This window comes from Calonectris borealis, chromosome 4 (genome assembly GCF_964195595.1).
Source record: "Calonectris borealis chromosome 4, bCalBor7.hap1.2, whole genome shotgun sequence".
Lineage (NCBI taxonomy): Eukaryota > Metazoa > Chordata > Aves > Procellariiformes > Procellariidae > Calonectris > Calonectris borealis.
Genome location: NC_134315.1, coordinates 2,074,391 through 2,088,296, shown reverse-complemented (window position 1 = coordinate 2,088,296; position 13,906 = coordinate 2,074,391). Strand labels below are relative to the sequence as shown.

The 13,906-nt window shown below is 58.0% G+C and overlaps 1 protein-coding gene across 1 annotated transcript; it reads right to left on the bottom strand.

The window, feature by feature from the left end:
* Positions 1 to 3,557: 3,557 nt before the first annotated feature.
* Positions 3,558 to 6,232, bottom strand: LOC142082381 (uncharacterized). Its single transcript, XM_075150504.1, has 3 exons — positions 5,986 to 6,232; positions 4,307 to 4,491; positions 3,558 to 3,794 (listed from the first exon to the last, which is right to left on the bottom strand). Exons 1-3 carry the CDS (start codon positions 6,230 to 6,232, stop codon positions 3,558 to 3,560), a joined length of 669 nt encoding a protein of 222 aa, XP_075006605.1.
* Between the last annotated feature and the right edge of the window lie 7,674 nt (positions 6,233 to 13,906).

Below are 13,906 nucleotides of genomic sequence, written 5' to 3'. Positions count from 1 at the left end.
CCCGGTTTCCCCACTTGCATTTCCAGGCAGGTCACCCCGTTTCACCCTTATTTTCATGCATTCAGGACCTATTTCCAGCAGAGAGTTTAATGCAAAGAATTGGTGCCTTTGCTCTTTGGCTGAGCAAGGCAACTTGGGACAAATTCATCCCAGAAAGACTGCAAAAGTTGGCATGTCATGACGTTTCCTCCCATTGCTCGTGATGTCTTTTTTTATTTCCACCGAAACCAGGCAGCGTGGAGCCATTGGAGCTGCCTGGCAGCCTCGGGAAGCTTTATTTGATGTTTCAATCAAGAATTAAAGGGGAGGGAGAAGCAGGGGGAAATGCTCCCTGACCATTTAACAAGATTACACGACGAGACGGAGCCTGGAAACATGCACGGCTGACCCCGGCGCCCCACGTCCCGGCTCGGATCGGGCTTTGCCTTGAACCTCCGCCGCCGGCAGGTTGCCCTCCCCGGCACCCCGGCCCATCCTCAGCACATGGTAATCCCATTTAGCAAAACTCCCCGAAAAGAGAGCGTGAGAGGGCAATCAGCTGAGGAGAAGGGGGCTGCCGGCTTGGGGGAGGGATGCAAAAGGTGCCTGGGAAAGCGTCTGGGTCCCGGGGACTGGGGGCTGGAGGGGTTCTGCTGCTCCAGCATCCAAACACCCCATCCTGCAAATTTCTACCATCCTGAGTAAACGCAACTCGTGGAAACAAATCGCGTCCATTGCCATGTGCTCAGCAGGAATAATCCTGGCAGGAAGGACAGCGGGGAGGGGGACACGGAGGAGCCCGTACCTGGTTATCCCTTCTCCTATCTCTCCATCCATCTCCCATCCCATCCCATTTACCCAGCCACCCATTTGCACCTATTCGCTAGCGCCCTACATTCATCCTCAATCATCCACTCATCCATCTATCCACATGCAGACCAGGCTGGTCCTCTGGGCAAATAGTCCACCCCAATACATCCACCCACTCGGCTCACAACCTACCTGTCCTCCTACAAGCCGCCGACTTATCTGCAGAGCAGAGATTTGCTCAGCACCACATCTTTAGCAGATAACCTTTATCCTCTTAATAAGGCTGCTTAATTCTCACCTCCTTACAATGATCTGCCACTGAAAGCCAACTCGTTTTTTTTTTCAGACAGGTAAAAAAACCAGTGTCTTTAAGAAAGCAATGTGATACGCAGGATTGGGAAGGGACTAGAGGGTTTTTTGGGATGTGTGTGGGGTTTGGGTAAGGACACGCAGCCAAAATGCTCTTATTCTGCACAGGCTTTCCTGGGTCATGAGAGGAGCCAAGGCTCTGTCCCAGGTGGGTTGATCCAGCCCAAGACCTTGCCAAACTCTCAGAGCACCCCTCTCCCTTATTTTCCATGGTGCCAAATCACTGTGCCCGGGTTTGATCCATGTGCCCTGGTCGAGCTGCCAGGAGTTGGGCTCAGCTGCAAGACCTGCTTCCCACACAGGGGAGGGAGATGTCTCCGATGGGAGAAGAAAACTGCATTTCTACCCCCTTTCTGGGATGCCAGGGCCAGTGAGGGCTTGGCAGGGCATAAAATGACCCAGCTGAATCCAGCTTTTCTGAAAACCATCAACTTCATCCCATTATCAGGGTCAGACCTGGCTCTTCTCATCCCCACTGGAGCTGCTTTGTCCTGCAGGTGCGGTCCCTTCCCCTCCCTGCCAACAGGTTCATCACTGGGTGGGAGGAAGGCAGGGGATGGCCTTCCCCGGCACCCGGCTGTCCCGAGGCAGGTAGGAAAGGGGACCCAGACGTCCTGAGCCCTGTGCACCCCCAGGGACCGGCCACCCCCTCCAGGATCATCACCCACCATGAGAAAAGGCTCCCAGCGAAAGCCCAAGGTGCCAGAGGGATGGATGTGATTTAATTCATCTCATAGAAAAGTCACCTTTTGAAAAACTCAATCAAGCCCAGCAGTTTTAATTAAAGTCATTTCCCTGGTTGGATGCTGCCTGCAGAGGAGTCCGAGCAGGAGCATCCCCTGGAGCGGGGACGGGTCCCCCGCTGCCTGCCCCGGAGGAGCCCCGCACCACCAAAAGGCCCAATCCTGCCCGAGGCGGAGCACTGCCAGCTCCCAGGGGATTAAAGGTGTCCTGAGAACAACTTAACTCTCACAATCAGCTCGGCCCCCGGCCGGGCGATATTAAAACATCCCCCGTAAGCCCTGTTGTCTCGGGGATGATTGCAATAAACCCACCGGCATGCGAGATTAGCGGGTTAAACCCGCTGGCGCAGCCTGGGCTCTCAGCAGACATGTGAAGACATTAGCACAGTTTGGGCTCTTTGAGACCTGCCGGCTAATCCTGGCTCTGAAAACAGCCGGAACAAAGGGCAGCTTCCGTCACATCGTCCCCTTCTCCTGGCACCATCCCCTTCTTCTTGCACTGTCCCCTTCTTGCATCGTCCCCTTTTCCTTGCGTTGCCCCCCTCTCCCTGCACCACCCCTCTCCCCTTGCATCGTCCCCTTCTTATATTGTCCCCTTCTCCTTGCGCCGTCCCCCTCTCCTGGCATCATTCCCCCTCTCCTTGCACCATCCTCCTCTCCTTGCGCTGTCCCCGCTCCTTGCACCATCCCCTTAATTGTCCCCCCTCTCCTTGCATTGTCCCTCTTCTCCTTGGATCATCCCCTTCCCTTTGCCTCATCCCCTCTCCCCCTCTCCTTGCATCAGGTTTCCTACCTGCCCAAATAAACCCTCCACCTGGGTCCCTTCTTCCTCCAGCCCCACGCCCAGACATGGAGAAAATACGGTTAGCAGGAGCTGGTGCTGCCCAGGCGAGCGCCCACATGTCCCCATTGCTCTTATCTAGGAGGTCCAGGGCTGTTGGTTCTCGCTTGCTCCCCAGCTCCCAGCAGAGCCCACCCTTGGCTCACCCCCAGGCCAGTGTCCAGCCCAAACCTGCTGGATTTGAAACCTCTACATCTGCCCAAGCAGGGTCAAGCAATTAGAATTAAAACCTGGCTAATCCTTGCGCAGCTGAGATGGCACCCCAGGTGTCCAGCTCACAAAGCCACCACCAGCTCCGCTCGCCAGGTACATTTTCCCAACTTTCCTGGCTCCGAAAGCCCCAGAGAGCAGGATGCCATCACAGGGTCGGGATGGGTGAGCCGTGGGCAGAGCAGGGCTTTATGGTGAAGATGCTGCTGGCAAAAAGATGGGTGGACCATGAGATGGAGGTGCTCTACAAAGACCTGGGCTCTGTGAAGGTCCTGAGCTATTTTAGAGCACAAGGAGGTATCTGAGCACCCAGCGCCTTTGGGACGAGCCTGGCTATGGGACTGATTGTGGGTGGGGTGTGCAGGTGGCCTCCCCTCCCCTGGACCTCCAGGGCTTGCTCCCATGAACAAGCCCCCACTGAACGCTTGCTGCCACTGCAGGCATGTGTTGTTCCTCCTCCTCCTCATGCAAAGATGAGCCCAAGAGTTGCATAAATAATTTATTTTTGCACTGCAAAAATAATTGGTGCCCTGTATATATTAGATACGTTGCCAGCTATGATACATTCATATAATACACACGGAAAAGCAGCCTGAAGGGGCGATTCAGCAGCTCTTTGCCACAGTCTGTGCAGGTGCCGTCCCTGAGCCCGGGGAGGAGGCTGTGTCCTCCTGGCCGTCCTCCGACTCCGCTGGGAAGTCCTTGTCCTCCTCACTGTGGTGGCTCTGAGAGTCGGGGCTCCTCTGCGGGGTGGCCAAACCCATTTTGGCCAGTTTGGCTTGTTGCTGTTCCAGGCTTTGTTTCCTCCACTTGATCCTCCGGTTTTGGAACCAGACTTTCACCTTAGGAAGAGGTAAAGCTCAGCTTTCAAGCCTGGTTTCTCCATGGTCTGCTAAACTCCAGTCCATGGTCTGGACTCATGGTCTGCTAAACTCCCGTGGCTCAGGCGGTGCCCAGACACTCCACAAACCCTTAGGTGCCCACAGCCTCAGACATCCCCTGGCTGGCCAGGACAGAGGTCCCCTGCCACGCTCTGTCCCTAGCAAGATGGAAAACTGTCCCCTGCAACCCAGAAGCTGAGCCTGCATTGGTGAGCTGGAACCTGGCAGTGGTGGAGAAGATCCAGCCTTAAGATGGACACAAGTTTGACCCCTCCACATGGCCCTAGGACAGCCACTTTGTGACTCAGTTTCCCAATCTGTGATCCTCCATCCTTTTAATGTACATTATCTGCAGTTACTATCCCACATGGCTCCTGCCCTAGGCTGAGGAGCATGGCCCAGGTCCCACCCGTTGGCACACAGGTTTGGGAGCCTCCTTGGACCTGGTGGAGATGGAGCATGGTGGGGCTTACCTGCTCTTCAGTGAGGTGCAGGGAGGAGGCGAGCAGGCACCTCTCCGTGCCCACCATGTACTGCTGCCGTGCAAACTCCTTCTCCAGCCGGGCCAGCTGGTCACTGGTGAAGATGGTCCGGACTCGCTTGGTTTTGCCGGTCTTGGCTTTGAAGATGGGGAAGCAGCACTTGGAGATCAGGAAGCCTGGAGCGGAGAGAGAGAGGAGAGGTCAGGGTGGAGAGGAGCCCTTGGAGGGGTCCCCTTTAAAGTGGGGTCCCCCCTTGGAAGGTCCTTTCTTGGAGAGGCAGAAAGGATCTTCCCATTCGGAGGTGTCCCCTTTGGAGAGGCAGAAGGGGTCTCCTTGGAGGGGGTCCCTTATTTGAAGAAGTGGGAGAGGGTCCTCAATTTAGAGAGGATCTCCTTAGAGAGGTGAATACAGGTCCCTCTTGTAGAGAATCTCTTTGGAGGGGGTCCCCATGAAGAGGTAGAAGGAGCTGCTCCATTTGGAGATGCCCCCCTGAGAGAGGCCAGAGGGTCCCATTTGGAGGGGCAGAAGAGGGTCCCTGTTGGAAATATCCCCTTGGGAGGAGGCAGAGGAGGTCCCCCATTTGGAGATATTGGGAGATGTGGACAGGGGTCGTCTCCCTGGAAAAGGTCCTCTTGGGAGAGAGGTCCCCCATTTGGGGGTGTCTCAAGAGAAGTGGGCATGGGTCCCCCTGAAGAGATCCCCTTTGGAGGGGTCCCCTGGGAGAGGTGGGCACGGGTCCCCCCTTGGAGAGGTGAAGGGAGATCCCTATTTGGAGATGTCCCCATAGGAGAGGTGGATTCAGGTCCTTGTTGGAGACATTCCCTTTGGAGGGGGTCCCCTTGAGGAGGTGGAAGAAGATGTCCCCATTTAGAGATGTCCCCATGGGAGAGGTGGATTCAGGTCCCCATTTTGGAGACATCCCGATGGGAGAGGTGGACAGGGGTCTCCCTAGAAGTCCCGTTGAGAGGAGTCCCCCGGGAGAGGTAGCCAAGGGTCCCCCCTGGAAGAGATGGAAAAACATCTCCATTTGGAGGTGTCCCCGTGGGAGAGGTGGAGAAGGGTCCCCTGGGAGAGGTCCCTTTGAGAGGGGTCCCCTGGGAGAGGTGGGCAGGGGTCCCCCCTTGGAGAGATGGAAGGAGATCTCCATTTGGAGATGTCCCCATGGGAGAGGTGGATTCAGGTCCCCATTTGGAGACATCCCCATGGGAGAGGTGGACAGGGGTCTCCCTGGAAAGAGCCCGCTTGAGAGGGGTCCTCTGGGAGAGGTAGCCAAGGGTCCCCCCTGGAAGAGATGGAAAGAGGTCCCCATTTGGAGGTGTCCCCATGGAAGAGGTGGAGAAGGTCCCCCCTGGGAGGGTCCCTCTGAGAGGGATCCCCCCTTGGAGAGATGGAAGGAGGTCCCCATTTGGAGACATCCCCATGGGAAAGGTGGACAGGCCCCCCCCAGAAGAAGTCCCCTTGAGCGGGGTTCCCCATTTGGAGAGGTGACCAAAGGTCCCCCCCTTGGAGCGATGGAAGGAGGAGATGTTTGGAGATGTCCCCCTGGGAGAGGTCTCCTTGAGCGGGGTCCCCCCTTGGGGACCTGGAAGGAGGTCCCCATTTGGAGCTGTCCCCACGGGAGAGGCGGAGGGGGGGGCCCGGTGCGGGGTGTCCGGGGGGGGCGGCGGTACCTGTTGCCCCCAGCCGGGCGGCCCAGCCGGGCGGGACCCCGCAGCAGGCGGCGCAGAGCGGCCGGGGGGCGGCGGGCGGCGGCGGCGGCAGGACCCGGGCGGCGGCGGGGCCGGGAGCCGGGGGGGGCCCCCAGAGCGGCGGCGGCGGCGGCGGCGGGGGAGGCGGCGGGGAGGCGCGTCCCAGCAGCGCCGCGATGGTGAAGGCCTGGCCGGGCCGGGCGGGGGGCGGCGGGGCCGGGGCCGGCATGGCGGGCTCTGCTCGGGGCCGTGCCGCCCGCCTTTATACGGCCGCCCCGATCGCCAGCCCCCCACCCCCGGGGGACTCTCGTCCGTCCTGAGGAGACCGCGGGGGGCGGGATGGGGCGGGCGGGGACCGGTGGCATCGCCCTGTGCCCTGTCCGGGGGCGGCGGGGCGGGCGTTCCGTGTCCCCTCCATGTCCCCCTGCCCTCGGCTGCGGTGTCCCCTCAAAGTCTCCTTTCCCCTGCAGTGGAAACCCCCCATGTCCTCCTTCCCCTGGAGTTGGGACACCCCATGCCCCCCTTCCCCTGGAGTGGAGACCCCCCATGTCACCCTGCCCCTGGAATGGAGACCCCCCCATGTCCCCCTGCCCCTGGAATGGAGACCGCCCCCCATGTCCCCCTGCCCCTGGAATGGAGACCCCCCCATGTCCCCCTGCCCCTGGAATGGAGACCCCCCCCACGTCACCCTGCCCCTGGAGTGGACACCCCTCATGTCCCCCCCAGGGTGGCTTTGGCTCTGAAATAGGCAGGAGGATCCGGGCGCCCAGGGAACACCACAGGACAGCCAGTGTCACCCCAAGGCCACCAAAGCCCCCAGGGGGGCTGGGGATACCCTTTGGCACTTGGAGTCCCATCACGCCGGCACACACCCCACTGCACAGCTGCTTTTTTGGGGGGCACAGCTGTACCCCGGGCCAGCAAGGTGAAGGGACAGGACCAGGGATGCTCTGAGAGGCAATGGCAGAGGCGGGGGGCTGCACACACCCCCCCCAGCTCTCCCCTCTCGGCTGATGGGATTCAGATGGTCATTAGGGTCTGAGATTCTTAAAATCGCGCAGCTTTTCCTAATGAGCTGGGAAAAGTCACACCTTGGGCCTGGCGCGGCGGGGGAGCGAGCCCCGGTCAAAGGACTCCACCGGGGCTCGGGGGTTTATTGGGGAGGAAATGGGGCGCGGGGGAGTCGGGGGGCTGGGGCCCACATCTGCACAGCAGCAGCCTCCTTCGCTCGGCTTTCACGAGCTCCCCGGGACCCAGCACGCGCGTGTGCAGCCCCCCAAGCTGGGAAGAAAAACACCCCAAGGGTCGCTCCGGCGCTGAGAAAGTCATTACGGGGCTCTGCCTCGGCGGGGAGCATCCTCCGCTCTGCAGCTGCGTGCCCACCTCGGGGATGGGGATGGGGACACGGACGCCCCGGCTCCACGGTACCGGGGCACATCCGAGCCCAGTATCGGCAGGCGAAGGCTCCCCGGGGGTGTCTTTATAAAAAAGCCATAAAATGCTCGTGGTGGGCACCGTGCCGGTGGCGATGCCACGCTCCCTGGCTCATCACCCCGCAGCCACTGCGGTGGGGGCAAACAAAGCCCTTGGGGGGGGGGGCAGAGATGAAAGGGCGGCAGATTTGGCGTTATTAGGTCTTAATTACAGTCTTGAAAAGACCGAGAGAAAAAGGCAGGAGACCCCTGCCCAGGCTTGGTGGGCTCGGTGTGTTTGGTTAGGAGGTGCTTTCCCTTTTTTTGTCTCCTTTTTCCTCTTCTTCTGTTTGATGGAGCTCAGCAAACATCCCCCCCCCCGGCACCCCCACGCAGCAGGGTGGCCCCAGGACAGGGGGGTGTCGGGCACCCCTGTGCTGGATGGGATGCTGATGGCATCCACAGGGTCGGGATCCAGGTGATATGGGGCCAAAATAGGGATACTGGTACCCAGTGGTGCTTTGGGACAGTCAGGTAGGAAAATCCTGTCCTGGAGAGTTGCAGGGGGGGTGTTAGTAATTTGGGGGGGGTGATGCAAGTGAAGAGCATCGGAGGGCTGGAATTGGGGGGTTCGCCGCCCGCAAACTGAGGGCCTGCTTTCACCAGGTCCGGATCCAGAACAGGGACGTGAACCCAGAGATGGCTCCTGCCTAATTTTGAGGCAAAATTGCCCCAAGGCTCCGGCTCCTGAGCTAATTAATAACAATGCTGCTCATTAGCCCGTGGCCGGGCTGTCTGGGCAGGGTGTGGATTGTCCGTCTGCAGAGGAGCGGGGCTTTCAGGGTCACCCCCCTGTCCCCAGACAGCCTCAGGGGTGACCCCAGAGCCCCAGGACATCCCCTTTGTCTTGTGTCCATCCCCTGTCCTGCAGCATCCCTCTGTCTGGCCAGTGTCCGTCCGTCCATCCTGGCTCTTGGAGCCCTTCACCCACAAAATCCCTTTGCATCCGATTGCCGATACGCCATGCCGGTCCTGTGCTGGGGGCTGGGATGGGGGGCTACGGACACCCCCAATTTGCAGGGAAAAGGAGTATTTTCTACCAATTCAGCTGAAATTATTGGAAAAAAGCAAAGCGGTTGGACACCCGCTGCCATCAAGTGGCTGGGGAGGATCCAGGCCTGACTCTTGGTTCTTCACAGATCATTTTATCTGAATCCCAGATCTCCCCCCGCAATTAAATCCGCTCTTCCTTTGGTGTTATTAAAGGTCTTATCGCCCGGATTTGGGACGCAGAGTGAAGCTCTCCCCTAAGCGTCGTAAGATATGCAGCTCTGCTTCTTCTCTCGATAGACTTGACCCAGCTCTAGGGAGGTTTTCTCAAGTAGGACTCATACGTGCACAGGTCACCGCCACCGCAGGGGGCTGTTTGTGGGCGCAAAGGCAGAAAAAATAAAGAAAAATATCTTTCTTTTAAACCCTGTGAGTGGTTGACCTGGGGAACTCCTTGCCCGCGAGCTCTTGAAGGTTGAGAGCTTCAACAGAGGAGTTTTCTGCAAATAATAACGTCCATAGGTGTATGATATAGGATAAAATACGCTGTGCCCCAAACCACAGGAGTCCTGCAGCAGATCTGGGTGACTCGGGGCTGGGTCAGGTCCCCCCGGGGCTGGGATGAATCCCCCCCTCCAGCAGACGAGTGCGATACAGAATTGAAGCAGGAGGGATGTGTCTTCTTTAAAGGTTTTGCCCCTTTCCATGTACCTGAAAGAAAATTTCTGTTTTGTGGCTTTTTAGAGCTGTGGCTTGTGCGGTCTGTGGCTAAGGACAAATCCTGCCCTGCCCACTTTGGTCCCACTCTGTACCAGAGCTCTTTCGGATGCCAGCGGTGGCAAAGCAGCCGCTTCCAGCAAAACATCCGCTGCTCGGAGCATCTGGGACCGATTCCCAAAGGCACCCCAAGTGCCGAGCATCTCTGACCCACTCGGATCCAAGAGCATCCCAGTTAGCAGGGACCCCAGTTAACAAGCACCACTGTTAGTGGTTATACCAGTTAACAGGCATCCCAGTTACTGGGCTTTTCAGTTAGTGAGTATCCCAATTAGTAGGATCCCAGTGAGTGAAGTTCCCAGTTGGTGAGCATCCCAGTAAGTGAGCATCCCTAGTAGCAGGCATCCCAGTTAGTGAGCATCACAGGTAGTGAGTATCCCAGTTAGCAGGGATCCCCGTCAGCGGGGTCCCAGTTAGCAAGTCTGCCAATTAGTGGGGATCCCAGTTAGTCAGCATCCCATTTAGCAGGGATCCCAGTTAACAGGCATCCCAGTTAGCACAATTCCAGTCAGCAGGCTGCCAGTTAAAGAGGGTCCCAGTTACCAAACATCCCAATTAGCAGGCTGCTAATTAGTGGGGACGCCAGTCAGCGTAGGTCCTGCTTAGTGTATCGCTGCTCATCAGAGATCCCAGGTATTGGGGATCCCAGTTAGCAACATCCCAGTCAGCAGGTTCCCAGTTAATGAGGATCCCAGTAGGGAGGTACCCCAGCGGGCAAGGTCCCGGGGGTCCCAGGGGGGTCGTGGGGGGGTCCCGGGGGTGGGCCAGGGGGGTGCCAGGGGAGTCCCGGGGGGATCCCGGGGGTCCCAGAGGCGGTCCCGGGGGGGTACCAGGGTGGGTCCCGGGTGGTCTCAGGGGGGTCCCGGAGGGATCCCGGCGGGTGCCAGGGGGGTCCCGGGGGTCCCAGCGAGCGGGTCCCGGCGGGGCCGTTCCCCCGCTGACCGCCAGAGGCCACTGCCCGACCGCGCTGCGGCACCGGCTGGGCCCGCGGGAGAGGGACATCGGGCTGGGGACACCGGGCTGGGGACACCGGGGTGGGGACACCGGGGCGGGGACCGCGGGCTGGGGGACACCGGGGCGGGGACCGCAGGCTGGGGACCCCGGGCTGGGGGACACCGGGCTGGGGACACCGGGGGGGGGACACCGGGGTGGGGACACCGGGCTGGGGACACCGGGGTGGGGGACCGCAGGCTGGGGACCCCGGGCTGGGGGACACCGGGGTGGGGACCGCGGGCTGGGGGACAGCTGGCTGGGACCGCGGGAGAGGAGACAGCGGGCTGGGGACATCGGGCTGAGGGACACCGGGCTGGGAACACCAGGGTGGGCCCGCGGGAGGGGGGAGAGCGGGCTGGGGGACACTGGGCTGGGGGACAGTGGGCTGGGACACACCAGCATGGGACACTCCAGGCTGGGACACATCGGGGATGAGACACACTAGGGCTGTGACACCGGGGCTGGGACACACTGGGCTGGGACACACTGGCATGGGACACACTGGGACTGGGACACCCCGGCTTGTACGCACCGAGATGGGAGACCCCGGGGCTGGGACACCCCAGGGCCAGGAGTTTTCTCCTGAGACGCTGCATGGATAAAGGGGGTCCCACTGGAGGGTGACAACCTGTCTCCCCTCCATGCACAGGTGCCACCATTGGCCATGCAAGCTCTGGCTGAGCTTTTGGGTGATGGTGAGGACCATCTCCAGGAGAAAGCCAAGCACAGTCCCACCATGCGTGTAAGCAAGCCAAGGGCACACCAAGGACAGCATCACTGCCCTGCTGTGCCCCAGACCGTGGGTGTTTGTGGGGGCTGAAACCTGCCCCGGAGCTCGATCCAAGCTGCGTGACTTCAGCCAAGCCACGTGAACTCTACAGGGATGGCTCCATCCGCAGCATCCCACGTGTTGGTTGACCCTATGGCGAGCTGGCCAAATTCAGCCCATCGCTAACTGGGAGAAGGCGTACGGGTTCCAACTAACCCCCAAAACCCATTAATCAGCCCTAAAAGGGCACATCCCTGGGCAGAACCGTAAGGTCGTGCCCCGTCCCCACCATCCCATGGGGCAGCACCAACCAGGGGCTGCGGGAGGGTGGAGGTTTGTGCTTCTCCATGCACTGGTCATGGGGCAGCGAGGCCAAACGTGCCCCATGACAATGGCTCTCCTCCGATTTACCCCAGGCTGGAACCCCGTGCAGGAGATTTGCAACATCCCCAGGACCACCAGCATCTCTCCGGTCCCCCCCTTTTTGCGCTACCATCTGCCCCCAAAATCTAGGAGCGAGTCAAACCCCCCCCCCAATCCATCTGCCCAGCCGGGAAAGTCAAAAGCAGTGTCATTGCCAAATCCAGAGGCACCCGCGGAATTGATGGCGACGGATTTCCACCCTTATTTGTCAACAAGGCTTGCTGGCCTCCCCCCCAACCCCGCAAAGCCCCGTTAATCTCCGATACAATTGCAGTTTGCTGTGCAAACAGCTTTGGGGGGGCCAACGTGGGGTTTGCATGAGAAATGTGTCATTTGGGGGCGGCCGGCAGCCTTGCGGGTAAGCCAGCGAGTGAATCGCGGCATCGCTAACGTCGGATTGAAACGATTTCGAAGCAATTGCCCTTCAATAACCCTAATCCTCGGCCGTGAATGGGGGTTTTTAACTCCTGGCCATTATTCCCACCTTATTATCTATTGATTGACTTTTAGAAAGGGTAATAACATAAATAGATTGATGCTCTGAATCCCATCCGGAGATCAAATGGAGCCGACGGTTGATTTTCCATGTGGGATCCAACGGATAAAGGCCAGAGCTTTGATTTTGTCCCCCCCCACGAAGCGGGGATGGGGACGAAGGGGTGATGGGGGGCAAGAAGATGGGGAAAGGGGGAAGGGGACCCGCGGGGAGCAGCAGCCTCCGTCCCTCCCCGCTCCGCCAAACAATCAGAATAAAAGCAAATTATTTCTCCTATTTTCCTTCCCGAGATAGACGATAAACTGTCCATCCCCGAAAAGAAACTGATAACGCCTCTAATTTTACTGGAAGGCCTAAAAATGCCATTTCTACGCAAAACAGGGCGCCGCTCTCCTCCCCGGCCAGCCTTTGATAAACGGTGGGTTTTTTTTTTTTTTCCTTCTTTTTTGCCTTTTTTTTTTTTTCTATTTCCCTTTTGGTTTGCAAGGGGAAATGCCCCCGGAGCTAAAACCAACGCACAATAAAGCAAAATAATATTTTAGTCAAAATAGGCAGCCGGCGCTCGCAGCCAACTTTCAAATTAGCATTTTGAGGGCAAATATGCAGACAATTTGAGATAATGAGGCCTGATTATTCAATCCAATGAATGTTAAATAGGCAGCGAGGGCGCCCGCGTCTTATCTCTCCCGCTTTCGATTTATTTTAGTTTAGTTTAGTTTTAATCGTTTCCCATTTGAACTCTTTATTTGTCTTGGCTCCAGCCCCCCCCCCTCCATTCCCGGGCATCCCTGCGCTGCCAGCCGGGATTTTGCAGTGGGAAATCACCAACACGGACCCACCATCGCCTTTGCAACCCATTTTCAGGGAGCATTTTGCAGTTTGTCCTCTAAAAAATTAAAGCCTGGGGAGGTTTGGGTGCTGTTGTCAGTCCCGGTCCGTGTGTCCGTCCTCAAACTGGGAGATGTTTGGGTGCTGTTTTGATGGTGGCGTGAATATTTACAGGGATGCGCATCGCCGGGGTGGAGATTTGGGGTGATGCATCCCCAACTCCGGCTCATCCTTCATCCCCAGGGCTGTTGGTGCAGGCGATGGTGCAGTTGCTCCCACCCTGGGTCTCAGCACCCATCCTAAAATGAACGCAAACACCAAAGGAGCCCCCCAGGGAGATGATCCCAGCTGCCAGCCCAAAGCAAAGCCCGGCTCAGCATCCCGTCGCCGTGCATCCCCCGCGACCTTCCGGCTGCATTTTGGTGGAAATGCAATTTCTTTGCAACCCCAACGAGGTGCATTTCCCATCCCCGAGGAGGGAAGGGTCGGCTCCAGGCTGGCGGGGGGAGGTCCTGGGGGTGAGCAGCACTAGGCGCTGCTGGGGCCACCGCGATGGGGAGCGGCATTTTGCACCAAAAGTGGGGGGAAAAGAGCAAAACTGTGTAATTAGCATCGTTTTCCAGCTCCTCGCTGGCAAGGCAGCTGGGTTAGGTGAGACCCTCGTCGAGGGTGCCATTGCAATGACATTTAGGAGCGGGCTGGGGGAGATGCACGGCTGCCATGGAGCAGGAGGAAGCAAAAATTAAGATTAAGCAAAAATTAAGATTAAGCAAAAATTAAAGTTTAAGCAAAAATTAAAGTTGAAGGAAAAACTAAAGTTGAAGGAAATATTAAAGTTAAAGCAAAAATTAAGGTTAAAGCAAAAATCAAAGTTGAAGCAAAAATTAAAGTGGAAGGAAAAATTGAAGCAAAAGTTAAGGTTAAAGCAAAAATTAAAGTTAAAGCAAAAATCAAAGTTGAAGCACAAATTAAGGTTAAAGCAAAAATTAAAGTTAAAGCAAAAATTAAAGCTGAAGCAAAAGTTAAAGCAAAATTTAAGCCAGCCCAGGCTTGCCGAGGACGGTGCAAAGGGCGCCCGTAAGGCAGTGACACGGCCCCCGCGCCGCCGCTAACCCCTGTTTTCCCTGCGATTCAAGAAAAGAATAAAAAAAAAAA

Bases quoted from the DNA above. Each gene is read 5' to 3' on its own strand.
- LOC142082381 (XM_075150504.1), bottom strand. From the start codon at position 6,232: ATGCCGGCCCCGGCCCCGCCGCCCCCCGCCCGGCCCGGCCAGGCCTTC. The intron at 4,492-5,985 runs GTACCGCCGCCC...TCTCCGCTCCAG, and splicing joins CGCCCGGCTGGGGGCAACAG to GCTTCCTGATCTCCAAGTGC. The intron at 3,795-4,306 runs GTAAGCCCCACC...CCTCTTCCTAAG, and splicing joins TGCACCTCACTGAAGAGCAG to GTGAAAGTCTGGTTCCAAAA.